General features: G+C 42.5%; 2 protein-coding genes across 11 annotated transcripts in view; one reads left to right on the forward strand and one right to left on the reverse strand.

The window, feature by feature from the left end:
• Positions 1-8,755, forward strand: part of elp4 (elongator acetyltransferase complex subunit 4) — a 60,354-nt gene extending 51,599 nt beyond the window's left edge. The window contains 1 exon segment of the mRNA XM_048263057.1: positions 7,950-8,755. Coding sequence (XP_048119014.1) covers positions 7,950-8,060 — 111 coding nt within the window. The 3' untranslated portion in view covers positions 8,061-8,755.
• Positions 8,756-13,172: 4,417 nt separating this feature from the next.
• pax6b (paired box 6b) overlaps positions 13,173-27,500 on the reverse strand; it is a 19,179-nt gene continuing 4,851 nt past the window's right edge. For 3 of the 10 annotated variants that reach the window (XM_048262820.1, XM_048262822.1, XM_048262821.1), the window contains exons 2-14: positions 27,215-27,374; positions 24,372-24,425; positions 23,408-23,431; positions 21,093-21,223; positions 20,745-20,786; positions 20,440-20,655; positions 19,915-20,080; positions 16,821-16,979; positions 16,628-16,710; positions 16,324-16,474; positions 15,960-16,072; positions 15,464-15,605; positions 13,173-14,359 (exon numbers count right to left, since the gene is read on the reverse strand). In XM_048262820.1, coding sequence (XP_048118777.1) covers positions 14,274-14,359; positions 15,464-15,605; positions 15,960-16,072; positions 16,324-16,474; positions 16,628-16,710; positions 16,821-16,979; positions 19,915-20,080; positions 20,440-20,655; positions 20,745-20,786; positions 21,093-21,223; positions 23,408-23,431; positions 24,372-24,425; positions 27,215-27,227 — 1,380 coding nt within the window. In that variant the 5' untranslated portion in view covers positions 27,228-27,374 and the 3' untranslated portion in view covers positions 13,173-14,273. Of the gene's footprint in view, positions 14,360-15,463; positions 15,606-15,959; positions 16,073-16,323; positions 16,475-16,627; positions 16,711-16,820; positions 16,980-19,914; positions 20,081-20,439; positions 20,656-20,744; positions 20,787-21,092; positions 21,224-21,844; positions 22,019-23,407; positions 23,432-24,371; positions 24,426-24,648; positions 24,721-27,214; positions 27,375-27,500 lie in introns of those variants that run through there. The other 7 variants (XM_048262825.1, XM_048262827.1, XM_048262823.1 and 4 more) reach the window with 7 other exon arrangements.

Here is a 27,500-nt window from a genome sequence, read left to right on the forward strand (position 1 = left end):
ACACACACACTTTTACACTCACACACACACACACTTTTACACACACACACACACACACACACACACATCCCCCCATCCCACCTCCACCACCACCCCCATGCCCCTCCGGGCCTCTCCCACAGCATCACACTTCCAAACGCTGCAGAGGGGAGTGGATAGAAAGTGCCGGCAGAGGCCTTTTTGACCTCGACTCTGTGCCCCCTGCAGACACTGACTGCACTGGACAATCTAGACCTGCAGGGGAAGTGCCGCTCGAGGGGTGTGTGTGTGTGTCTGTGGGTTGGGTGATAGTGATAGTCATACTCTAGCAGGAGCCTTTGTGACTGGCCGCAGCGGTCATCTCATGTCCCTCCTCTGCACTGGTCAAACAGCTAGCACTGTGAGGCATTTAAATGGCCGTTTAATGAACGTGCCTGGAGAATGACGATGTGGTTTATTCCCTTGTGAAAGGGTTTGGCAAATAATGTGGTTGCTCTGTGCCATTGGTAGATTGTTTGTATTGTTTACATGTTTACCGTATGTTATTTATGTCTGTTTACTTTGTTTGCTCTGTTGATAGTTATATAAAGCATGCCAAAGACAGCAATATCCTGAACACATTTAATTATTAGTCAGACGTCTGACATCCATCAGGTAAAAATATTTCACAACCCTGTACAAAGTCCTGTTAAGACCTGCATAATTAGAAAATTCTAGTTTCTTTCCTCCGCATGAAGTGCAAGTCAAGCATATGGAAATTGAGCGTGAAAACTAAGGGGAACGGAAAGTGTTGGTGGGAGCAGGGATCATCCCCCAGACTTTGTTTGACCTGTCAGATGCATTATGGGCCACGCAGGAGACGCATCCTCTCGCCGTGTCTCCGTGTGTGTGTCTCCTGGAAGTCTCGTGGGCTCGGCGCGGCCAGTCAGGTGACACGGGCTGCACATGACCTTTACCGGTTACAGAGCAAGGAGGCAGGGCCTCCTCCTCCACAGTCTAAGCTGATGTCAGATCCTCCAATCCACAACCAGTGTGTTTACTTCTCGTCCACAACCAGTGTGTTTACTTCTCGTCTACAACTTGCAGAAACTGCTAACATGTTAAAACAAGTGCTCTTCTCCAATATGTTTATGATTTTGAGTATTTGAGGCCTTGTGTTTATTTTTGCTTGATGGAAGTAAAAATGCTTTCCCTGGTATTAGCTTTAGAGTGAAGTGTTGTGCTCTGACACATCCTCTCCCTTGAATGGTGATTTTATCGTGCTTTCAAAGAAATGCACAATCGCTATGTCAGTATCCCTAAGAAGTGGAATTTCAATTTCAAGTAGTATAAAGTATACTCTTTTGATCCCGTGAGGGAAATTTGGTCTCTGCATTTATCCCAATCCGTGAATTAGTGAAACACACACAGCACACAGTGTACACACAGTGAGGTGAAGCACACACTAATCCCGGCAGAGTGAGCTGCCTGCATCAACAGCGGCGCTGTTGCTCAAGGGCACTTCAGCCATGCCTACTGGTCGGGGTTCGAACCGGCAACCCTCTGGTTACAGGTCCGAAGTGCTAACCAGTAGGCCACGGCTGCCCCAACACTTGGACCTAAGGCGTTATTTGCAGTAAGGCGCCCTGATAATAAATTCATCCTTATCTTCTCTACACTTGGTACAGTGCAGTAGAGGGGCCCTCGCATGGCCATTCAGTCTTGAGTGGACGGTGGAGAGGGGGGGGCGTCAGCGCTGGGGCAGCCTGAGGCGTGTGTGTAACCACAGCAAGAGATGAACTCTACAGAAGCTGAAGACAAGCCCAGGGATCAGGCTCAGGTTACCTACCTTTTCAGATCACAAAAGAAGAGGAAGGTGGAGATTTGTGTCCGCTTTCGTTCCGAAACGAGAAGGGTTAGAATTTCACAAGGCTGTCGGAATGTTTGGTTCACATGTGTAGATGTCCCTCTCTGCAGTAAGTGATGAAATACAGAATTTTCACAGATATAAAGTAGCGCCTTCTCACTGCCTTGGTAGGCATACAGTTCCTTTTGCACACTTTACGTTTCATTCTAAACTGTATTTGTGGCCTACAACATGCATTTTAACCTAAACAATGTAGAATGTGTCTTCCAGCCATAAAACAGATGGAACAAGGAGCATACATATACCGTTACTTTTTAAACACAATTCATGAAGACATGGCAAACTGAGGAACACCATTTTTTTTCTTATGCCTCTAGGAAATACAAAGAAAGCTGCAATGTACGTGTCAGAATGTATTAGCAAATGAGCTTAGCTGATTGTTAGCTGATTGAAATCATGATTTGTGACCACTGGGCCTTTATTGTCCCAGAATTCTTTGGGTTTTGGAGCTGTTGGTAAGACTCTGTGAAGTAATTGACTAATGCACCTAATGCTTTTGTAATTAGCAGTTACGGACTTTGGAATTTCTTTGATGGAGTGCTTTTAGGATCCCCCTTAATCTCTTTTTGGCGCAGTTAGGCTATTTTAATTTCAAATTAGAGATGCTAAATACTGTGAACACATCTAATCAATCAAAATTTGACAACTTCTCCACTTAGTTGCCCAACTCTCAGTTTGTGTCTCTTACAGCATGTTTCTTTCTTTTCTCCCTTGTGGCTTGTGAGATGTGGGAGCGTTGAGTTGCGTTGAGCCATAAAGCCCTCATCAGCTGCATCAGCTGAGGCGTTTTTATTGTCCATTGTGGGGTGATATAAATAACCCTCTTAATCAAAGCCAGCCCTAAGGTGCTTCTGGAGAGACCCTTGGGTATCATTTCAGGTGCTTAAGGTTCATGTGGTGCTTTGTCACAGCCCCTCCCTATGGCAGGGCTTGCTCCGTGGCACTGTTGTGACGGAGAGACCTTTACCCCTGCGTGCCAAGCCTGCCGAAAGGGGCACGTGCCCCAACAACACTAGTGAGGCTATGGGACCTGTCCACTACCAGGGGGTGTAGCGGCTAATCGCAAATGCTAAATGGACTGCATTTGTATACTGCTTCTTCTACCAGGGGGTGTAGCGGCTAATCGCAAATGCTAAATGGACTGCATTTGTATACTGCTTCTTCTACCAGGGGGTGTAGCGGCTAATCGCAAATGCTAAATGGACTGCATTTGTATAGATCCTTTCAACAATAAAAACAAAAACAATGCTTGAACGTTCTATTTGGGCCCCAATCTACTTCCTCTGCATTAAGATAACATATGGAATGTTCAAAAGGAAGTCTTGTGGGGCCAACTATGATGCTGATAATGGAACTCTCTTGAAAGGGTCCATACTGCTTTTTCTACTCATCCGAGCAAAAACTCTTCAAAGTCCTTTATAGCATAATGCCCTCACATTCACCCATACCCTCACACATTCATACACCGATGGTGGAAGCTGCCATGCAAGGCGCCAACCTGCGCATCGGGAGCAGTTTGGGGTTCAGTGGATTGGTCAAGGGTCAGGAGAGGCAGCCTCCGCGTTGGGTCTCCATACCCAGCGTTGTGGGGCAGTGGAAAAGTCTTTGGCTTTCAGATCACAGAGCAGCACTGGAATCCTCAGTAGACTTTGTGTGACTCTCACACTGACAAGGTGCCAGCTCCCCAAAAGCTGCTTAATGGTCATGAGTTAATGGTTATGAGAATAATATTTCTCTTTTTTTACGTCTCTCTCTTCCTCATCTTCTTTTCTCTTCCCTCAGTTTTTTTCTTCCCTCTCTCTGTTGAAATGATAAAACAGCAACTACACACCGAGTCAGTTGCTCAGATCAAGTTCACATAACTGTTGCTTTAATAAACACTTAACAGGAAGTGAACGTTTTGTGAGAGAAAAAGAATGTAATGTCTAGGTCTTGTAATTGGCCGTGTCTTGATCTGAAGACAGTGATGGAGTCTCCGGGCTTCTGAGCTCCTGGGCTGTTTATCCTACTCTGCGCTATCTGTCATCGATTGGCCCGCTATCAAGGTTGCCGATGTCGGTGTGGTTGTTTGGAACGGGATGACCTTCCTTTCAGCACGCTCTCCGTCCAGACAGGAGGCTCTCCGCCAAAGCAGCCTCGGTGGGTCTATAGGTGCGTGACTGTCTCAGAGGAGTGTGATATTTTTTTTTCTCCCTCCTTTTCTATTTTCCTCCTCTCGCCGTTGTAGATTTTACCTTGTTCACACCGAGGTCTACTTATGTGCTATTGATTTTGCTCCTCAAACTTTCCGCTGCAGTGCACTCTGTGGCGCGCAGTCATGGCTTGATCAATGCATTATTTCTCTTTTTTACTCACACTTGGCTGGCTCGGAGACATGAAAGGTTACGCGGCCCTAAACTCGAGAAACATCTTCTGGAGGCCTTCTTTTTGTGTGTGTGTGTGTGTGTGTGTGTGTTTGTGTGTGTGTGTGTGTGTGTGGGTGTGTGGGCGGGCGGGCCAGTGGGTGAGTGGGTGGTTGTGTATGTGTGTGAAGGGGGGGGGGGTGGATTGGTGTGTGTGAGAAAGAGTTTGTTTAATCAATTTGCTATGTTATTTCTGAAGCTTGTTTGGATCCCCACTAGTGTAGGCCTTACTAAAAAGCATATTTACTGCGCTGCGCAACACAATGCATGGATAATTCAAAGGATATCTCACTATCATGTCGTTCCCCGGCTTCTGACACTCAAGAGGCATCAAAAGATACACAAGTTGCTCATTAGTGCATTGACTCATGTCATTTGCTCCTTTTGTACTTTGCAAATTCCACACTAAAAGCTCTGCATCTTATCTTTCCTCTAGAGTTAACTGATTGCTCCAAGGAATTGCAATGTCACTGCCTCAAAGCGAACCATCCGGGATGTTACTAGAGGCACTTTATCCCGACCTGAAGGGGACAGTGGTCGTACAATGGCTTAGGATGAGAGGACAGAAGAAGAAGGGAGGCAGTGAAGAAAGAAGCAAGAGGGGGAGAGATGGGGATGAGATAGCGGAGCGCGATAGAGGAGAGATCAGACCAGGGCCCTTATCCCTGCTTGTAATAACGGGGTTCCTCTCTCATCCAGGACACACAATGGGGGCTGCAGAGGTCCGTCATTAGGCCCCAGATAAGTATCTGCTGTGGGGCGAGGTTCACCATTATCCCCCTCGGCCGCAGGGAGAGAGCCAGAGGGGTGTATGGATTCAGGGGTGCTGGTGCTGGGATGCCCCCGCCGGCCTCTCTGCCCAATATCACTGGGTTGTCTGTGGTGGGGATAAGACCCCGAAAGGTGGCCGTGTGGGTCCCTGCGTGCTCACACGTACGCCCTCTCGTACGCCTCTTCACTCACCAGTGCAGGCCCTCAGCTTTTAGTGCTCTCCACTGTGGCTTTGCTTTCAGAGTCAAGTCCCTCTTAACCTTCCTGTGCGTGTGCGTGCGTCAGTGCATGCATATTGGTGTGTTAGCATTATGACAAGTGAATTTATTGTGTGTGTCTGTGTTTATGAGTTTGCATGCATGCATGTGTTTATGTAAGTTTGTGCGGGTGTGTGTGTGTGTTTCCGTGAGGACCACTCATTAGCTGTGGCTCATTTGTGCGAGCCGTTGGCACAGGCCAGCCTTGAGAGAGAGATTAGTGCTGGTGTGGAACAAGTTACCGTGGTAAAACGCTTGATTCTAATGACTCTGATATAATCCATAGCTCAGCACCTAACTCTAGTCCACTCCAACCCCTCCCACCCCCACCCCACCCCACCCCTCCACTGAGCCACTTGAGAGACTAAGACACGGTGAGAGGTTTTTAGCGGCACGCTAACAGGTCCATGCCTGGCGATTGAGAGTGCGTGGCCAAGCGTCAAACGCGATTTGGGCTCAATGCGCTTTCTGTGTGTGCAAACATGGGATATAAAAATGGCAGCTCTGCTGCGCAGGCCAGTTCTGGAGTGCATGGGGGTGAGGAGACACCACGGTCCACACTCTTCCTCTCTCTCCCACAGCCACCCCTTAGCCTCTTAGACCCGATGGGAGAGAAGTGGTCTCCAAGACTCGCAGGTGGACCCAAGACTTGGCTCCAGTCCATCTGGATGCATGGATTGGATATGAATCCCACAGTGTTATTTAATCATGCTCTTGGGTTTTTTTCTTACAAAATGCTTGTGATACTACGTAACATATGATTGTGTCAAAATAACCTTGATTTTGCGTCCATCTTGCTAGTTGCTTTTCTTCAAAGCCAGGGGCAGAGTGGGGCACTAAAATCCACCGGGAAAATTCTGACGGCACCAGCCCCCCTCCCAACACCCCCACACACACACACACAAGCCAATCAACCACAAACCAGGCACTTTTAATAAATGTGTAAGGAACTAGATATGCAACCGTGCAGTATAAAAACAGCTTTGGGTATGGGTATCATAGCACTCCAATAGTTGCCTGTATAAATTTAAAAAAGGCCTAGCCTACAGACAATGTCAACCTAATAACAGAGGTAATTAAATAATTGAAAAAAAAAACAGGCACTTTGAATAGGTTTGTACAAGAATGATTAAAGTAGGCCTATATAGGCTTACATATAGACAGTTCCAACGAGTTCCACCATCCATTTATCAGCCTGAGTGGCCCACGAGGGGCCGCTCATTTATCCCCCTACATTTCTGTAAATAGACTTGACCTGCAATCGGTTCATTGGATAAACCAGAAACACATTCCCCATTCCCAGGAGGCTTTGCTCCATTCTAGCCAAGGCTTACGTTAATTTAAGTACAAACAAACAAATTTAATTGTCATTTTTTTTTATTTGTGATTAAAGTTCTGTAACGCCTGAATAAGACAAAAATGAATTAAGATAAAAGTTAAGACTAGGCTAGCCTACACAAAAATCAGCATGGGAGAGATGAGCGTGCAGGGTAACCATGAATGACATATAGACAGTGAGCAAGTGGTATAAATTGGTTGGACTTCCCAAATGTTAAATTGTAGATCTCGGAGATTTTCGTGGAAAATTCTCAATGCACCTATCAGGTCGATGGTCGTCTGACTCACGGCACGTCGATAAAGCTCTATGGGCGGCTTCGCGACCGGGCAGACTCATCGGCCGGCCCACCGGGAAAACTCCCGATCGTCCCGATTGCCACTCCGCCCCTGTTCAAAGCTGCATACATTAAAGCAACACCAAAGAACTTTCCCTCTGTCGCACGCACGCTATTTGTTTATACAGCACCGGCTTTGCAAATAACAATGTCCACAGACAAGGTAGAATATGTTGCATGATTTATGAAAGTACAATGGATTGCGACATCAAACGCAAGTCAAATGTGTAGTTTCTTATGTCTCATTCCATCGAACTACAGATCCGCTACCCGATCTGGCAAACTTACATAGTGCGGTTATAGCCGATAGAGGGCTGCGAAGCGAATGCAGAAGTGCCGTTCACCCTGTTACAAGTTGATGAACCACTGAAACGATTTTGGAAACATTATTTTAAGGTACAAAAAACTCTTTGGTGTTGCTTTAAAAAGAATGTGTGTGTTTTTACTTGCGAATGTGCTCTTTATAGACTAAACCCATAGCCTTTCTTTTCCTAGCATCTTGTGCTAGCAACAGCAACACAATATTACATGATGTTACGCAACCATGTGAGTCAAAGGAAGCGTTCTCTGTAGCCTATGTTCTTTTGTCCGACAGCCTGCATAGCATCATTCAATGGTGTGTGTGTATGTACAGTATGTGTGTGGATGGATTGATGGATGGATGGATGCAATCTTCTACATTTTGGTTGACCATTGCCTATTGTATGTATCTCCTCGTATTTGACTGACATGCTTTCTCTCCTTTTATTTTCCCACCTCTCTGTCTCTCTATCGTCTTCCTCTCATTCTCTCTCTCTCTTACTATCCTTCACTTTTCCTTCAAACTCTTTCTCCCTCTCCCTCTATCCTCCTCTTTACTCTTTTCTCCTTTTCTGTTTTTCTCAATCCCTCCTTTTTCTCCACCCCTCCTTTTTTCTCCATCTCTCTCTCCATCTCTCTCTCCATCTCTCTCTCTCCACAGAGGCTGCACTTGCCTCCAGACCTGTCAGACACAGTGAGTCGTGTGGGTAAAGTGGAGCTGGCAGCGGGCTGTGGTTCCACCGCCACTGGCAACAAGCACCTGGACTTCTAGAGCTTTCGCTTCTCTCTTTCCCTCCCTTTCTCTCTTTCCCTCTCTTCCTCTCTCTTTCTGTCCCCCTCTTTCTCCCTCTCTCTCTCCCTCTCTTTCCCTTCTCTCTCTCCCCCTCTTTCTCTCTCCCTCTCCCCCCTCCTCTCTCTCTTCCCCCTGCCATACCTCCCCCCTCCCTTGCCATTTCCATGACATTCTAACGAGAGCTTCCAACCCCTCCCCCCACATCAGACTTGTCTGCCTCCGCCAAACACCCCATCTCTCTGTCTCTCACACACACACACACACACACACACACACACACACACTCTCTCTCTCTCTCACACACACACACACACACATACACGCAGACACACACACTCACACATACACACGCACACACATACAGGCACACCATCCCCTCTCCCTGCTCCGACATCTCGCCTCACCAACACACAGATAAATGAGAGAGAGAGAGAGAGAGAGAGAGAGAGAATATATGGGATAAACAGTGGGAGAAGAAAGGTTTGGAAAGATCCAGCAAATGATCAGTAATTAAGACTGTGTTGCATACTGGGCTCTACCCCTTAGCAGACCCACGCTGTTGCCCCTCTAAACTCACAGGTGCACCGCGGACACACTCTCTGCGCTCAGGCACTCTTGTACACCATATGTTGCTGTTGATGTGAAGAAAATAAATAATTTCTTCTTTTTCTACAGCCAGTGTCTGTGTGTTTCTTTTATTGACCCATGCTTGCCTTCATTTTCGGGATTGTTGTGTTGCTGTGTAAGTGAATAATAGATGCGAGATGTTTAGTTGTCAGAATAGTTAGATCTTGGGTGAAGGCAAAAGGCATGTGTTTATTAAGCAGCAGGATTCATTATGCAGCTCTTCCATCACAGCCCCAGGGCTCAGGGTTCTTTGTTTCTCTCTCTCTCTCTCTCTCTCTCTCTCTCTCTCTCTCTCCCTTCAGACAGACACTGTAATGTTATTTCCATAACTTGGATTAAAAGCATATCTGGCCTGACCAGCCCTGGTGCCCGTGCATGAATATGTAGGTGAGAGGGGACGAGAGGGAGCGGGGTCGGCTCGGATTCCATTGGTCATCACCGCTCCTCCCAAGCCCGCTGCTTTGACAGGCCTGCGAGAGCAAATTAGGTCAAACGCTGCCGTGGACGGCCTCATTTGCAACATCCACAAGATGTAAGACTGTAAAGTTATTTCACTAGTGCTGGTCTTTTCTTTCTCTTTTTCTTCCTCTGTCTCTCTCTCCATCTGTCTCTTTCTCTTTCTATTTCCTTCACCATTTTCCTTTCTCATTTATCTTTGTTCTATATCTCTGTTATATCTGTCTATGTCTGATAGTCATGGTGCTGTATATTACTGTTACACTCTCTCTGGGATATAAAGGTATAGATATATAGATAGAGAGTCCAGTCATACATATAGCACTGGTCTAATGCGTTAAGCCTTTAATGTGTAAAGATTTCATCATATGCCCGAGGCACATTAAAGTAAGTTAATTAAAATTCAAATGAATATGTTTGTTCACATGTATGTACTGTATGTCTACGGTTGGGGCTGATTCTGTGTGTGTGTGTTTGAGCGCCTGCATGTGATTCTAACTTAAATTTCAGATGACATGACCCCCAGTGACTTCTAGAGGAAGAGTACTCATAATGTAAAAATACTGTCAGTCATGCATTATTCATAGGTCTAGTTACATAAATCTACGTACGAAAACACAAAGATGTGGGGCCTGTACACAAACTCTGGCTTTCATGTATTCAACAGCTGCCATCTCTGTTAGATTGCAAACACCATATCCATCCTCACCAGTTTCTGCACGACTTCTGTACCACTGACTAAAAAGGAGCACTTGACTCACTGAATATAAATCTCAGACGCTGTTTCTCAACGAGACACATTATCCATGTCAGAAAGTCCATCTCATACTGCTTGTTTGTGGCTTCTCTCTTGTCTGCTGTGACGCTGTCTTCAGAACTGTTGTTTTTTCTCTGAGAAGCCCCGATAATGAACGCCGACTAACAGCCCCAGTTCATGTCCTTGGTGTCAGTGAGGGGTATGTGTTTGCTGCTGGGTGTCAGGTCCAGACTCATAGTTGCGGTGATTTTTATCCGTTAGCTGAGACACGAGAGGCTCATCCGTCAGGAAAAGGCCATTTTTCCTTCTCTCCTCTGTCCGTCTGTACTGGGTCCGTCTGCATCAGTCCCGTCTGATTTGACAGTGAGACGGCGCTTTGATGCCTCACCTGGTCCTTGGTCTGTCTTTGTCCTGTCCAGTCATGTTTTCAGACACCCCCTCTCTCTTCAGCTCCCCGCATTCTTTATTTACACACAGTGCAACTAAGTGACGAGACTGCCATCATATCTCGGCCTGCTACACCTACAGGGTTTACACATTGCAAATACACAGCATGCCATTTCATTTGTGTCAAAAAGTAATAAGCCTTAACATGATTTATCACAACTGTCTGTAACTGTTCATCAATCACATGGCAAAGTGTTCTAATTAAATGCTAAGTAGCACTTAATTCATTGTGGTAATGACCGATCATCGTCTGACTCACTCCCTTTCTGTGAATTAACAAGTGTAAATATTCATCAATCAGAGGTCTCTAATCATATTTATGTTTACCTCCTTACACGGATATTATTACCTGGAGGTCTGCGTGGACAAACCTGCGAAGGATTAGAAACGTGTCACCACAGTTTAGGGGGGAAAGTGTTGATGAAGGCAGAGAAGCGCTGAGCTTACAGTGTGATGAGTGTTGTGATGTGTTGTGCTCTGCGTTTCTATGTGGCAAGGCTTGTTTTATTTATTTTTTTCTTCCTGTGCTGGTTAAAAATGACTCATGATGCAAAAAAACTATGTACTCAGGAGTTATCACAACTATGTGTATACAGTACATAGAGGGTTAAAGTCATTGAGAGATTTACATAAACACACACACACACACAGACACACACTGTTACAGCAACAACCTGTATGAGGTTGAGCTCTTGTGATGCACAACCACGTCCGTGGAGCAGTTCCATTTTGTATCTGTCACACTGGCTTAGTTTACGTAATCCCACTCTAATATTATCAGTCGTCATTAATCGACACAGCCTGAACATATCCTGCTAACACAAGAGCACAGGGGGGGGGGGGGGCAGCATACCATACCATCTTGTTTGATTGATGCCCTGGCTGGTTTTCCTCGTCGCCCACATTGTTGTGTGTGTTTGTCATCTCACACCTACAGGAATCTTTTTAATAACCCCACTGGAATTCCTGTACTATTTGCATTTGTGTTGTTGGCATTTCAGATTTGTGTGAATGTTTTTTTTAACTATGAACGTCCACATTCTTTGTCTGTTGTGAATGCAGAGTATTTAATTAATTCAATCTGAGAGTTGATGCCAGATTTTACAAAAAGAAAATATTGCGAAAAAAAAAACAAATCAGCTTCTAGAGTTCAGCCCACCAAGTTCACAACAGGTTTTCTGTTGCAAAACTTTGGAACATTTTAGCCAGGGTGTTTTGTTCCCTGATAACCTACATTTATTTATCAAACCGGCCAAATTGTAGATATTGTGTGCATCAGATTCAGGTGTAAAGTAAAGAGACATGGGCAGCCAGTGCTGTAGCCTACATTGCAAAGAAAATGATGGCAAATAATAAAATGGTTTCTATGTTTACTTTAGCTGTTACTCTGATCCTGCCCATCCTATATCTCTAAGTTGTTTACTCATCAAACGTTCAACATGATGTTTTAGGAACCACTACAGATGCCTGATCAAAAATACGTTTTTTGGAGTCTGTGCCTCTCTATTAAATTGTTACACACATTATGGCTTAACGTCAGGCTACAATATGAAGTAGATTGACCAAGGCTGCAAATGACTCTGGGAGTGTGTTTAAGAGGGAGAAGAGAGAGAGAGAGATGAGAGAAATCCCACAATCCTTCAGTGCTGTGAGCCTACACCTGACCCAGCACTGGCCCAGACCTCCCCTCTCTCTCTCTTTCGTCCACCCCCCTGCTGAGATAGCAAGTGAAGCAAAATAACTCATTCTGCCACACAATCGCTCCCTCACTCCCCCAACTCGCCCAGGGCACAGACTGCTTTATCCCTCCACCCCCTCTCTCTTTCTCTCTCCCTCCCTCTCTCTCTCCCCCTCCCTTTTTTTAAAACCATCGTAACTCCACCAAAACAAGGGCCTGCGCTGGTGAATGGTTTGGCCTTTCCATTGTGCCTGTGTTTTTTTGTAGTGCTTGTGTTGTATGGAGTCGGTTGGTGCTTTTGTCCGTGGAGGGTTTTTTGTGGTTATAAGGTGGGCTTTGGGTCTTGTGTCTGTGTGGTAAAGCTTTGAGAACACTATTAGATCACTCGGAAAGGATCCTGTTTGAAATGGTTCAACCAGTGGAGTTGAACACTTCATCTGGCAACACTGAAAACGTTGAAAGAGAGCTCTCATCAAGACGCTTTTTTTTTGTACTGTACAAAATGTTTTTTTTATATTTTTCACAAAATACATTTAGAAAGCTCCATTTTAAATAAAATTCAAATTGAAATATTTAAGAGACAGTGTAGACCTTTCTTTCTCCCAAAGCATGGAACTGACTCTGAACCAGAACCCTGACGTGACCATGCCCCCAGATACACATCAAAATGCAGAACGCAAAGCATGATAGACATGGTCTTCAATTATAAATAACAGACTGCGGGATTAGTCGGCAGTCAAAATGTACTCGAAGCCATTGTAATATAATGTAAAACAAATGCTTACAAAAAATGCTTGCAACACAAGACAAATATATATAAAAACAAAATGTTGTGTAAGAGATGAAATACAAAGGCTTTGGTCTGTTTTTACAATCAACAATGGTTAATTCTGATATGTACTTGTAAACAACTGCCAAACACTTATGTTTAAAACTCTGTCAAGCATTTGTAATCATAATTATAGGAATTAAATATTTCTAGTTGCACAAAATTATTTGACAGCATGACACTATAATACAACTATATCTAAGAGACAACTTGTACCTTAGCTAAAGAAAGGTTGTTTTTTTACAATGCATGAAAATTTGTATAAAATGTATAGAATATTCTGGGGAGCAATACAAATGAAAGTAACTTTTTATTGTAGAAATTATTTAGGGAGATTCCTAGGGAAGACAAATACTTACAATTGGACATAAACAAGTTGGATTATATCAATGCCACAGTCTACCAATGAGCAATCATTTTTCTCCCACATTTCCCCTCAATGTTATTGCTCAGCACAGACAGACAGTTTGCCCAAACTCAATCTACCCAACACAACTTTTGCGCTTGCACTTGACCCGAGGCTTGTTACAACCCCAAAGCAAAATGATATTACTTAATAATGCCACTGTCCATAGAATACACAATGTATTTGAATGCAACCAAAGATAAGGACAAAAGCCAATATGGGTAGGTTGAAATGGGGACATCCTTATGCAAACATTGTTTTTTGGAGAGGGAAACCAACCAGTTCACATAAATGAGCTTACAAACAGTGTCTTTCACTCCAGCTGAACTGGGCTGATATGCATCTGTGCAAAAGTCTGGTAGAGGTTCTTGATATAAGCTTACTAAGAAGCCATGGGACAGATAGTCAGGGTTCCAGCCAGTGTGAGTCAATGAAAGACCAACAAGGACTCCCAGCTGTCCGTCCAGAGTTGTTCTCATGTTTACGTCATAACATAGAAATGGAACTATAGAAATACACCAAAAAGATGGAAACTGAAAAAATGTCGGTACGCTTGATTTTGTTTGTTTGTTTGTTTGTTTGTTTGTTCCATGAAAGGCCAAGTTTGTTTATTTTCCTTTCCCTCCGTGTTTTGCCTTTGTTTTGTTTTCTCTTTTTCAAGTTTTCCCAAGTCCCAAAAGTCACAGAACAGCGCACAATCCCAAAATGAAATTGTCCACTCCAGGTCCTCCTTTGCCATTGTCTGTGTGTGTGTGTGTGTGTGTGTGTGCTTGTGTGTGTGTGTGTGTGTGTGTGTGTGTGTGTGTGTGTGTCGTGTGTGTGTGTGTGTGTGTGTGTGTGTGTGTGTGTGTGTGTGTGTGTGTGTGTGTGTGTGCGTGTGTGTGCGCGTGCTGACATGTACACAGAATACTGCCGGAGAGAGAGAGCGCGCGGTGTGTGGCTATGTCTCAGATGCCTCGTGAGAAAGTCAGAGGGTGAAGTAGCTCTTCTCTTTACTGTAGTCTTGACCAGTACTGAGACATGTCAGGCTCGCCGCCTGGAACTTGGACTGGAACAGATACTCCTGGGGAGATGAGTCCTACAGAGAGGGAGGGAGAGAGAGGAGAAGCTGTCATTCACTGCTCCAGAGCACATCACTTTATACTGTTTTCTAGTATGATTTACAATTATGTTTATTTATTCATGTTAATGATTTATTTATGATTTATGTTTATGTTTATGTTTTTGATTTGAAAATTATTGAGAACTCAACCAGTAATTGTTTACAGTTTAGAGCTCGCTTTAGCTCCCATTTGTTCTATTACTTCTTTCTCTTGTGATGATTTCAAAATGATCTCTCCAGTTCAGACCACTATGGTCACTTCATTTACAAATACAATTCTTTCAGCACAACAAAATACTTTTTTTAATTGGAAGGAAATACTATATTATCCTTCTAGTTCATGGACCTGAACATATCTAATACATGACTACATTTAGAACAGGGCAATGTTTATGCAAACGAGTGGTAGGCCTACTTAATTCTTAAATCAGAGTATAAGGCCAATGCAAACCAGATAGAGGTATTATACAAAACGAGTAATGAGGAAATACATGGTGACATAGGGTAGTGATGTAAATTGGTAAATGGAAAATGAAATTGGATGTAAACATGCATACATAACTATACAAAATATAAAATGAATGATGTGATATGCAACATGTATAGGCTATATTCTATAACGGATGAAAGGAACATCACAGGTACATGGAGTGAAAGACCTGTATAAGTATATATACTCTTTTGATCCCGTGAGGGAAATTTGGTCTCTGCATTTATCCCAATCCATGAATTAGTGAAACACACTCAGCACAGTGAACACACAGTGAGGTGAAGCACACACTAATCCTGGCGCAGTGAGCTGCCTGCAACAACAGCGGCGCTCGGGGAGTTGTGAGGGGTTAGGCGCCTGCACTTCAGCCGTGCCTACTGGTCGGGGCTCGAACCGGCAACCCTCCAGTTACAAGTCCGAAGCGCTAACCAGTAGGCCACGGCTGCCCCAATATGCTGCCTGTATATGACAGCACTCTGTGATGGTACCCTGCCTAATTAGGATGTATGGTAGCATAAAAAATCAATGGCAGTAATTTTTCACTATCATCACCAAGCAAGTTAACAAGAGGTTCTTTTTTTTCGGCCTACCTGTTGAGGTGGTACCAGAAGGGGCCATTGATTGGCTGTTCATGTGTGCTTGCATATGAGGGGGTGTGTACGTGTCGTAGCTCCGCCCATTCACAGAGGGACTCGTGGGCAGCATGCAGGAGTAGGAGGATGTCTGGCTGGGCTACAAACAGAGAATATAGCAATTAGCCTCCGGGTAGGTGCTAACGCACAGCTCTCATCCAAAATCATTCTGCCTGCCACGTTAGCTAACAGAACGAGCTGCCATATGGTTAGCAATGGTGTTTGTGTATAGTGCGTTTACTAAAGCTAACGATTTTACCCCAAATCCAAAGGCTGTTGGATTCAATAGTTTATAGCGTGTGCTTGGTGATGCAACTGTTCAGTAAAGGCTTATATATTTGGGCAAGCTTTTATCACTGGTATCACAACACATTCAAGGACAGAACGCACACACAAACACCGAACACAGTATAACTGCTAAGGAAGGTGGGGAAATTGCTTGTGGAAGACTTACTTGCATAGGCAGGTTGTTGGCCATTGTGAAACTTGGCATGGGAGGCAATCCGCTGTATGTGTTTGTGAGGGCTGTGTCTGATCTGCCTAACATGGACCCTGATGTGAAAGACACTGAGAAGACAGAGAATTGTATGAGAATTACATTTGAATGAACCATGATTTGTCTATTACGGCTATATAATATTTTCTAATATTTTACTATTTCATATTCTAATATTTTATTTTTACTTCAATAACTATTCCATACTCATACACATAATAGGCCTACAACTAATTATAGGCCTATTCCCTTTTTTTTAAAATGTAAACTCTGCCCACAGATTCAATGTGATTGGCTAGGGCCTGGTCCCTCGGTGGCCTACCTGGTGTTGTGGGCTGTGGAATGGCCTGGTAGACACTGGTGTTGAAGCTGCTGCTGATGGGGATGTGACTGGAGGGGTTGCTCGCCTGTCGGCGCTGATTCCGCAGCTTCTCCTCTCGCCTCCACTTTGCTCTCCTGTTTGAGAACCACACCTGCCGACACAACATCAGAGCCATCAGACCCAGAAGAGGATGCTAAGCTTCCAGATGGTAGCCTACTCCATGTGATAAGGCATCTGAGAGCTGAAGTATCAGATAGGACATGTGCCCATTTTTATGATGAATAGGCAGGTATTTATCACTCACCTGTATTCTTGCCTCTGGTAAATCAATCTTGGCTGCCAATCTTTCCCTTGCGAAAACATCTGGATAATGAGTTCTTTCAAATTCTGGAGACAAATTTGAGAAGTATGATATACGTTAAGTATGTGCATACAATATATGAACGCTTGGTTCTGGGCTATGTGTTTTACTATGCAGGTGAGAGTGAGGAGGCTACCTTTTTCCAGGGCCTCAATCTGCTCTTGTGTAAATGATGTCCGATTTCTCTGCAACTTTCTCTTCAGCTGGAGCCGCAACTGTGTTTCATCTGAGTCCTCTCCGTTGGAGCTTATGGAGTTTGTGTTTTCTCCTGCACCATCCTGCTGCTGACATCCATCTGTGCAACCAAGTAGAGAATAATTGTTCAGGAGTAAGTTGTTTATTTATATATTTATGTAGCCCTATTAATATTATGCAAATCAAGATTTGCACATCACTTGGGGTATTATTTCCAAATCCTGTCAAATAGGGAGTTAATGTGGGAAAATACTGTTGTTTGGTGAGGACCATCTCTCCTCTGATCCTTTATCAGTTGTTAACAATGAAGACGCGCTCAAAGGGTTAAGAGAAATGTGTCGAGATGCGATGAGACCTTTTCAGACTCAGCAATGTTTAGAAACCTAAACCCTCTCTTACTCCCAGAGTACGACGATTCTTCAATACCATTCACCATATGGGTATGCGTCGAGCCATTGAGGTGACCACCAGCACTTGAATAGAAAGAGTTGCTTTTCATCGCGACACAATGCCACGAGAATAAGGGGAAACCATTAAAGTTTGAACGGAGATGGCCTGCCAAAGTTTTCGTGGGCAGAATTCTCGAGTGTACACAATTGAAGGCGTCGACAAAAGGATTCTCTCAAGGCGTGCATTGCTCTGCATTGTTAAACACGAGGATCCAGTCAGCCCCGTTTTCAGTTCACTGTGTTAACCTCTACGCACTTGTGTCATTAATCAACGTCTACTGGGCCGTCCCGTTACATGCCACTTTGAATTTAGCCTATATCTTCATTTGAAACCCCCAGCCTGGATTGGCTGTAAATATGTTTTGTAATAGGCTTATCTAATTCCAATAGTTTAAACAGCTTCTTGGTAGTCGGGACGGAAGTTTTCGTGCGCTTTGGTAGTCCTATATTTGTTAACAAATTATGATTTTGAACCTAACATGGAATTGATACGTTTTGTGATTGTGTGTTTTGTTTACGTTTTGTTAATGCATAATTATATACATACTCGCTCAGTTGATCAGTTCTGCTTACTGGCAGAAATAATTACAAAGGTCTTGCCTACTTTAACGTTTCTATAATTCATCGCTAAATAATTTTGTCCTCCGGTGTCATAGATTAGGGACTAGGCCTATAAACTGTGGACTGGCTACCAGTGTTTGAAAAGCAGGTATTACTCTGGGTCTACAATTAAGTTGTCTTGTGTGGTGTGGTTGTCTCAAAGGCCTCACTTTTTTAGGGCTAATCCAACAAAAGAAGAAGTGTTGCGTCCTATTTGTCTGGTCTGCCAGACTACTTACGCGTTGTTTGGGATGTGTTTTCTTTTTTCTTTCAGTAAGTGGCTTGGAAATAAAAAACATTCTTTGGTATCACTGTGTCTCAATCAGTCAGGCATAAAACACGACGAACGATAGAACCAATTGCGGCACCTTTCAGCTGTGGAGAGTGGATCAAAACATTCTAGCACCATTCAAATAATGTGTTCCAATGTTAAAGACGGATTTTGGAATCTTGTAGAGATGTGCAACAGTGCAGGAAAATGAAAACAGTCTGGCAGTTTTCTAGCCTACTTGCCTCTCCCCAACTATCCATTATATTTTCAGTGGACCCTAGGCTGAAAGACAGCTAAGATCCCCATGTTTAGAGTAGACCAATAAGTTGGCTCAAATGCATGGTAGGCCAAGTTACTCCCAAAGTGACATGCTCTCTGGCTGGAAGAGAAATTAATTATTGAGTGATTTCCTCATTCAGACTGGGCTGCTGTAGGCTACTTAAGAAATTGACAATATATTGCAAACATCCAAACAATAATTATAAAAACACACAAGACAAATATGTTTATTTGAAATATGTAGTCAGTCCAAGTAGTAGACTGCAATCTCTCCGTTCTTTGTGTGGTATAAAATGAATGTTCTACTAATAGAGTAGGCTATGTGATATTTAAGCTTTAGCTTATTCAGTGTTTAACGTCAGATTTTAATGTCTAATTTTAGAGGGCTACAATAACATTAGCTACAATAAAACGGCTACTTATTTTAAGTTGTGTAGGCTGGTCACAACATGTTTTATGTTCATTGTTTAGTAAATGGCCTATTGTTTTAAATAATACTTTGTTGCCCTAAAACCGACGTGTGTAATTGGCGCACTGCGCCATGTCGTGTCCAGAGGTCTCCGGTGAACATTTACTCTCCAGCTGTCTCCTCCAACTAGACGCCTGTGCATGTTGTATTAATGAGAGACTAAACGATCTCTAATGAGCAATTACATAGCGACGGAGCTGTTCCCATCACAAATTCTTGCGTGAGACAGAATCGTCCTTTGTACCGAGATCCCGCACACGGTTTCTCCGCTTCATCTTCCAGTGGTGGGGGTGGATGACAGGGGAGTGTGGGGCAGGGGGTTAGGGGGTGCAAGGGGCGAGTTTTTGGATGGACACCTACTCTGAAAAGATGGACAGTAGTCACGCAAGTCCTCGGCAGAGACAGAGGCGGTATTGAGATGGATGATTAATTAGAGATTAATTGGTTGCTAGGTTAGTTTTGCACGAATGACGAACTGCGTTTGAGTTGTATTCTTATGTCATCAAAGTTTTACTGTTGGCAATACAGGCAAAAATATTTATGTACAGTGTTACACCCAACATTGCAATTACAAACGTAAGCATTCTAACTATTATTGTCAGCAAGTATGCAGTCATTGCATTTGGAAATCCAAAATCATTTAAAAAAAAAAGAAAAAATATCCAAACAACTTTTTTTTTAATTACAAAAGAACAATGAAATTTATTTAGTTGATTTGAATTACTGTAGCCTAATATTAGATACTAGAAATATGGAATTATTGTATTATGTAGCCTATTATGTTATAGGCCTATTAAATATTAGGCTTAGGCTGTGTGTTCAGGAGAAAAATACAATATCATGATAATGATACATGTTAGGCTACATAATGATAAAAATATTAGCAAAACAATAATACTAATCATCATAATCATAAATAATAAGTAAGAGTGATAACGAGCATTTGACAACCATTGTTAAGCCTCACCTTGATTAGGTTGCCCGGGTACAGAAGTTCCTGGGTACCACCCTGGGCGGGTTCCCCACGTCCCCGTCTGCCCGTTGAGCATTCTCAGCTTGTCATACATGCCATCTGCACCCATCTGTTGCTTTTCGCTAGCCAGGTTGCGAAGGACTCTGTTTATCGACGACACCTGAAAGACATCAACAAAAGCACCTTTAAGTTCAAGGCCTTATGACAAACCAGCCGAAGTGAATGTCATTCCAGTGTCAAGTATTAGCTGCTGACCATGTGACTTCTTGTTATCTGTCCATTTAGGCTTTGATCTCAAATGTAGGCTATACAACAGCAATAATAATAATAATAATGTGCAAAAGGCATATCAATTTTATTTGATTTAATTGCGTTTATGTCGCACCAGTTACAATTGAAATTGTCTCAAGGCGCTAAAAGCTAATAATATGGCATGGATCAGTGGTCATCTAGTGTGAAATCATTTCAGGTGGTAAATTGAATTAGCCATTGTAAATAACTGGCAGTCTGTGAACTTACGCTAGGTATATTGTCGTTGGTGCACACGCCGTCTGACAGTAGTCGGTCACGAATTTCCCAGGCGAAGATTGAGGGACACTCCCTTTTGTACTGTGCTATTTTACCGACCACTTCGGGCGTCGCTACTCGTGGTTTGCTACCTCCAATCGCCCGTGGTCTGATGGAGCCAGTCTCATAATATCTGCCCAGGATCTTACTCACGCACCCATTCGACACCTGGATAGAAAACAATAGGCACAATTCACATACATTATTTAAGACAACTGCGAATTTTTTAAGTATGCGTCAAACAATGATAAGCTTACGTGTTCATTGTCCAGCACTTGGACTTTTGCATCAACATGCATCTATAACACAGAAAATATACCTTAAGCTAACAGAACGTGTAAGCTATAATAGATTTCCTAAAATATTGTGATTAAAACGTCCAATATTGCGACGAATCTTAACTGGATGGTGGTAACAGTGGTGACAAAGTTATCACTAGGAATGCCACTGAGTTGTCAGTGATGTTCAAAATCAGAAAAGCTTTTATTTTCTTGAGAAACGAATTGACAATTGATTTTCCTGTTTTGTTATTAGGTATAGATTTTATTTATGTATATTACAGATTAAAAAATCTTGGTTAAAGACGCTGTAAAACAAATGGTTACCTGCAGGATCCTGGAGATGTCGCACGGCCGCGCACCGCTGTGTGCGAGCTCAACGATTTTCTGTCTGGTTGAGTCCGGCAAGGGTCTTCCGTTAACAAATACACCACCGAGCTGGTTCACGCCGCTGTGACCTACACACAGATACGGAGACAATGTCGACAAAGTCAGTCACCTGAATATATCGTAACAGCCTATGTATCCAAAAATAGGGAAACATTGTTCCATTAGCGTTAGTCTTTCGGCAATAGGCTATGCAGATATGAATGATAGCTACAATGTTGTTGATACATGCAGAAACAACAAAACAGTGAAGTTGAGTTTCAACATTTAAATGAATCCAAAGTACAGACACATTGCAATGGATAGAAAGTGCTAGCCATAACTAAGTCATGTAATGTCTTTTCAAATCACCAATACTTCCATTAAGGTATGCTGTATTCCTTTCTACCTTCAGTAAATGCATATAAGGCTACTCATCAACCATCGTTCATGTATAAAAAGAAAAAAAAACATCCCCAGCAATATGAAAATGGATGCTCACAACTGAAAGTCATTCGTGCCTTACTGTCAATAACTAAACACGAAGCGCTTTCTTTAAAGTGTTAAAATACAGCCGAACTTGAAAACACTCATAAGCTCACCAAAAACATCTGTGCAGCAATGACAACACAATATCAGAAACAACTCCTGAAATCACAATTAAGATTTCGCAAATTAAAGCAGAAGCTATTAATTAGCAATTAATTGCGTACCTAATTATTTGGGATCTCGGAGCGATAACAAAAGTCCAATGAGTGAATGCGAAGAGCCACCAAGCCTTGAATCAAACCGAAGCCTCCCCGGTGTGCCTGAGTCTCTGCTCTCACTCCCTTCCCCACTGACGCCCACCGTTAGTTTGACTCCGGGAGCGCCAGCTCCTTAGCAATAAATAAGCTCCAAATATAGAAGAGGGGGAAAATATGATGAGCCTGCCTGACATTTGTCTTTAAAATAAAGCTAGCTGCACGTCAAGTTTGAGCTTAATTTCTGGAAATAGGCGGAAGTCGCCTCGGATCATGCATGGAAGGCTAATTGAAAAGATCAGTTGGAGCACTTGTGGCAGGCATGTCACTTTATGACACCGCTCTGCTTTTGAAAATCGCATCGTCACGACAAATAGTAGCATGATAAAACGACCCTTTCTGTCTGCATTTGGATATCACTCGGATAAAATTGGACTCTACTAGTTTATCCTTCAAGGGAGGCTTCATTTTAAGGTAGCTAAGGGCTATGCGCGGGCACGGGGGACGTGAACGCGCATGATTCTTAACATATTAAAACTGACATACAGTGTTTTTTCTCCTCTTGTTTGTATTTGGCAACAAATCCTGCAGCCGCTACAGCCCCGTTGTGTTCAGGTTGTGGGTTACAACACATGGCAGTAGGCTGCTCTGGATATTACCAAAAAGCATGGCCATTTTTTACAAGGCTGTAACTTAAATGCAAATGAACGAATGGCCAGAATAACGGAAATGCATTCTACAGTGACCCCAGTTGAGACCTAATGTGTAATAATCTTACTTAAACAAGATCCAGAATAATGGGAAATCCATTATCATCCTCTCTATCTATTGTAATTCCAGGATTAACTGGATTAAACGGGCTCTTGGACATAAGTACAGCTGCATTTAAGGTTTATTGGCCTTGAACTGTGCTCCTTTATTTATGACATTTAAATAAATCAATATGATGGATATAAACGTCAGATAAAAATAACACATAAAATTCCAAAGCACAAAAGGTCAAGTCTTAATCATCTTGTAATTCCCAACGGTGTGCGCTCGGGATGCTGCCCGGTGGCGATCATTATGCGACTTGTATTTTATTGCTCGTCGGCTAATGGGAAAACATATGTCGACAATTTGGATGCTCCCCACCATATACACCCAGGAGTTAAGAATACAAAGCACGGGGAACCCGCCGCGACCTTTAGACAAACCCAGGGCCTCACTAGGCTGATATCTTCACGACAACTCGCACCAGAAAACACACGTCGCAATATTGCACCCTCCTATTAACATTCATTCAAGGCAGATAAGGAGGTGGATGGCTAGTGTTTTGTTTTGATTGACCTTTCGACAGAATACAGAGAAATTCAGCCCATTTTCCAGCAAAAAAAAACAAGACTATAAAAATTCAATCAAGCATCTGTGAAGTCTCTCTCCCTCTCTCCCTCCCTGTGTGTGTGTGTGTGTGTGTGTGTGTGTATAAACATTTCACTGGCAGGGCGGAATATATGTAACCATATCACAACACAAGTAAGTAATTCCACACACCTTCATCACAGACGTCATACACCTCTTGTCCAGCAGCAAGAGAAAAATGTTCATATGGTTATTTTACTATAACAGCCTCATACATACTTAACAGCCTCACACATACTTTCCTTCACAATTAAAAAGTACCACAATGCTAATTGCAATTAGAACAAAGACGTTTGTGCACACTATTTATTCATCTCCTTATTTATAAATGTCTTAGTGACCACATAGTCTTGGAAACCGTCTTTATGAAATAACGAACATTTCCCATATTTTCTGCACTGGCCCTTTCTGCAGCGCTTATCAGTTATGCGACTTGGCAGCCATTGCCAACGGTAATGCAGACAGCTCTGCAATTATTTAATATCAAGTCAAGCAGAAACGAAATATCCCCATTGCCTTTCTCTCCCCCTTTGATTATGCGCATGTTGCGCGTGTACGTGTCAGTGAATGGCGCTGAATAAACAGATAAGAAATACTTCTGCCAGGTATATTTTCTCACTTGCAATCTGTGAGGCCGGCTTTCAACAGACCCACAGAAAGGCCTAAATTCAGTTTATGTAAATTAAATAAACCATTCACACATGCAGATATTCCCGTGAAAAGGCCCATAGGCCCCTTCTAAGCCAGGCTACCTGTAGTAGGCTACATCTGTCTAAACACGGTAATTCTCAAAAAATAATTTACGCAAAATAAAATATTACTACATGCATCGCAGCCATGACCGCAGAAGCAACATGGAATACCATTGTAAGGAGTAAACAAATATAGGCCTACCACTCATAATCTAAAACATTAAAATAAGTATCTTAACAGCCCTCCCCGGCACGAGTAGACATTGCATCTTTAGATAATAACATGAGTAGCCGGCACTGCGCATGAGACTTTCATGATTGCAGATGTGGCGATAAAGAATTATACATATACAATATTAATATAAATAAATATATATATATACAATATATGTAAATGTACTTACTGTTCTGCATCATCGACGCCACACCAGACTCCCACGCGGCTTGATTGTGGTATTCTATAAGTAATACAGAATAAACTGATTAATTGGGAAGTATTCCATAGACGTTTATATTACAGACAAACAATTGCAGCTTTAATAAGATACGTATTTTCTTGTTATAGTTCTTATTATGGGGTTTGAAATTCGAGGGAATTGCGGGTGATAGTTTTGATGCACCAGGGTGGCAAAATGTAATGATCTGATATCCTTTTTGTTCTCCGTGCATATTTGAACTTGCCTGGAAACAGAGTTGACTGTCCGCTTTAAAACAATTTAGCCCCTCATCTGCTGCTGACTACTTAATGCCTTCCTAGGACAAAGCAAAACAGTATATTAGTAGGCTACACCCCTGTACAGTTTTAATCCCATATGTTATCAACTGCTTTTGCATATGGAATTTCGAGACGTAGTACATTTTAAATTCTGTATTCTGCTGGTTTAAACGTATGAATTTAGTCAAACTTCAGTCTATTTTAGACTGTTAGCTTTATACTACATATGTAATTAATTAGCTATGTTTTCTGTTGATTTTGTTTTGCCTGTAATGTATGTTTTGCTATATTTCTGCAAGCTATATGTGACAAGGGTATCCACCTATTTTCTAGTGGTGTGCAAACTTTTTACTGGGCCCCGTACTCTTTAGATCCTCTCTTCAAAAGTACAGTGACACACGCTGTCTACTTCGCCTCAGTGCTCTGAGAGTAGGAACGGGAGGGGGTGAAGGCAGGCCAACAAAGCCTGCTGGATCCCAACAATGTGGCCCTTTCTACCACCATCCCCAAGCCCGTCGTGCAAACTTCGGCCTCCCTAACTAGCAACACAGCCTCCCACTAAACGTACCAACAACTCTAGGATACAAAGCGCGGAGGGCACCCAACCCCCAAGCAGCGAGCATTCACCCACACCAGCATCACTGTCACAGTGATAGCCGTGACCTGGTGCCCGCACACCAATGTGTTTTTTTTTTTTAGTAACGTTTGGGGAAATGGAAAAGTAATTTCACGTTATAAATATCTGGAGGTAATTGTATAACTGGTGATTTGTTAGGGGTTGTAAAAAAAGATACAACAGCTCAGTAGGGCGCTCAATTGGAAAAAGACAATTGCAATAAAGGACCTATTCAATGACATTGCTTAAAAAGGGGGCCAGTGGAGGAGTCTGGACTTTCATTTTCTCCCTCAGCACAAAAATGTACCCGTTGAATGCTTTCTTCTCCTCACTCTTGATTCGCAAATGTAATTCATGCATCGTGTTTGATGTAATTGTGCTGAAAACTTGGACAAGAAAACAAATTTAGCCTACTATTTAACAATAGTAGGCCTAGGATATATTAAATAACACAATCATTTATATAACCAAACACAACCACTTTTTTGACACCTTGGTTTTTCTGTTAGCTGATAGGCTATCTGGAATAATAATAATAATAATAATAATAATAATAATAAAGATAATATAAAATGTTAACTTCTCCCACAAACGTATTGGCTTCCTCTGTTTAATTCTTGGGTAGCAGTAATTGTGTGAAATTATGATAACATTTAAGCAATTTAGTTTCGTTGTGTTATAAACACGCGGTCTTCTGTAGCGACAGTGGCCAGTAGCCTAGGCTACTTAACTGAAGTTGAGCATTTCCCTTGTCATGCTTTCGGCTCTATTGGTATGGCTGTTAATTATTTATTCTTAGTACCAAACTCGGTCGATGTTGTTGTATTTAACTAGGTCTAATCTGCATTTCTTTCCCCTCTCTAATCCCGAACTACAATCGCCTTAATTAAACATGCTTATTCAGGACAGAGTATCCTGCAGTAACAACATTCATATGCATACATACATCTGTATCTATACAATGGCCCCGTAGGAAGTTACGAGCACAGTGTAATTTACATGCACTAATCATCTCTTTTATTTAGTGACAACTTAAGTGTTCAAGTTATTTGGCCTTCATCCCCATCTAACTGTTTAAGAAGCAATTGTTAATAATGGCCAAACTATTCTAATTGAAAGATTACTCAGGATCTTTTGCACATCTATTATCAATATGTAGGCCTAAGTCTAAATTAAATATAGCATCATTATTATTTGACATTATTTGATGTAGACTATACCCTAACATTTAATATAGTGCTTCAATACCACTCGGCTTGGGCTGCCAGCGAAAGCTTGTCATTTACAATCATAGAGCTCGCTAATTTTAAAATACATGATAATGGCATTTGTCTATTTTTTCTTTAAATGCACGCAAAGAACAGAAAACTAACAAGGCATAGTGTGCTCCTAGTGCATTTTTAGAGAAGGCGCTCGGTTGAATCGCTCGGATGATTCAAACTGACACCTTTCCTCAACGGGTCATTGCTTCCCCATTCTCCATACTAAACACAGTCTAGGCCTAACGTGACTTTTTACTCTTCGCTGTCATAAATAAGCATCAAGCTATCTACAAACACCAACAACCTCTTGTAAAAATAGCGAACAAATCGGGTTAAACTCCACATGGAAAAAGGGCATTTTTGAAAAAACTTCAACAAGAACTATTTGTGCTTAGGTTGCACGTTGCCGACAACAAACACTTCTATTTCCACTGTCATACTAAAACACCATAGAAACATGCAATATGCTCTAGTAGAAATAATACTAAAAAAAATCGTATGTACCATATATACTTCTCTAACATTTGCACCACTGCATATATTTCTGTCTATTGGCCATTTTAACCAAGGCGCCACAAGTAACAGGGGAACTGCTGCACTGCTTTTTGCAACGCGTAAACAAACTTTTAGTAAAGAGACGCTGTCAGCACCCACCTTTCTGAGGCATCCTGCTCCGCCGCTGAATTCCTTTTTGGTAAGTTTGTATGCTTATTAATCACCCAGTTGTAGTTCTCTTTGAAAAAATACCCTTTGTTATTTCAGGTAAAAAAAAAAAACGTTTTTCCAAAGGGTTGCAAGTGAAGAGAGGCAATCCCTGCGAAGGAAACAAAGATTGACAGTGAGCGGAGATGTCAGAGAAGCCGAGTGACCGAGAATGTGCGCTCGCGTGTGAGTGAGTGAGTGAGTGAGTGAGCGAGCGAGAGAGAGAAAGGGGGAAGAG

The sequence above is a fragment of the Alosa alosa genome, chromosome 14, assembly GCF_017589495.1.
Source record: "Alosa alosa isolate M-15738 ecotype Scorff River chromosome 14, AALO_Geno_1.1, whole genome shotgun sequence".
Taxonomy (NCBI): domain Eukaryota; kingdom Metazoa; phylum Chordata; class Actinopteri; order Clupeiformes; family Clupeidae; genus Alosa; species Alosa alosa.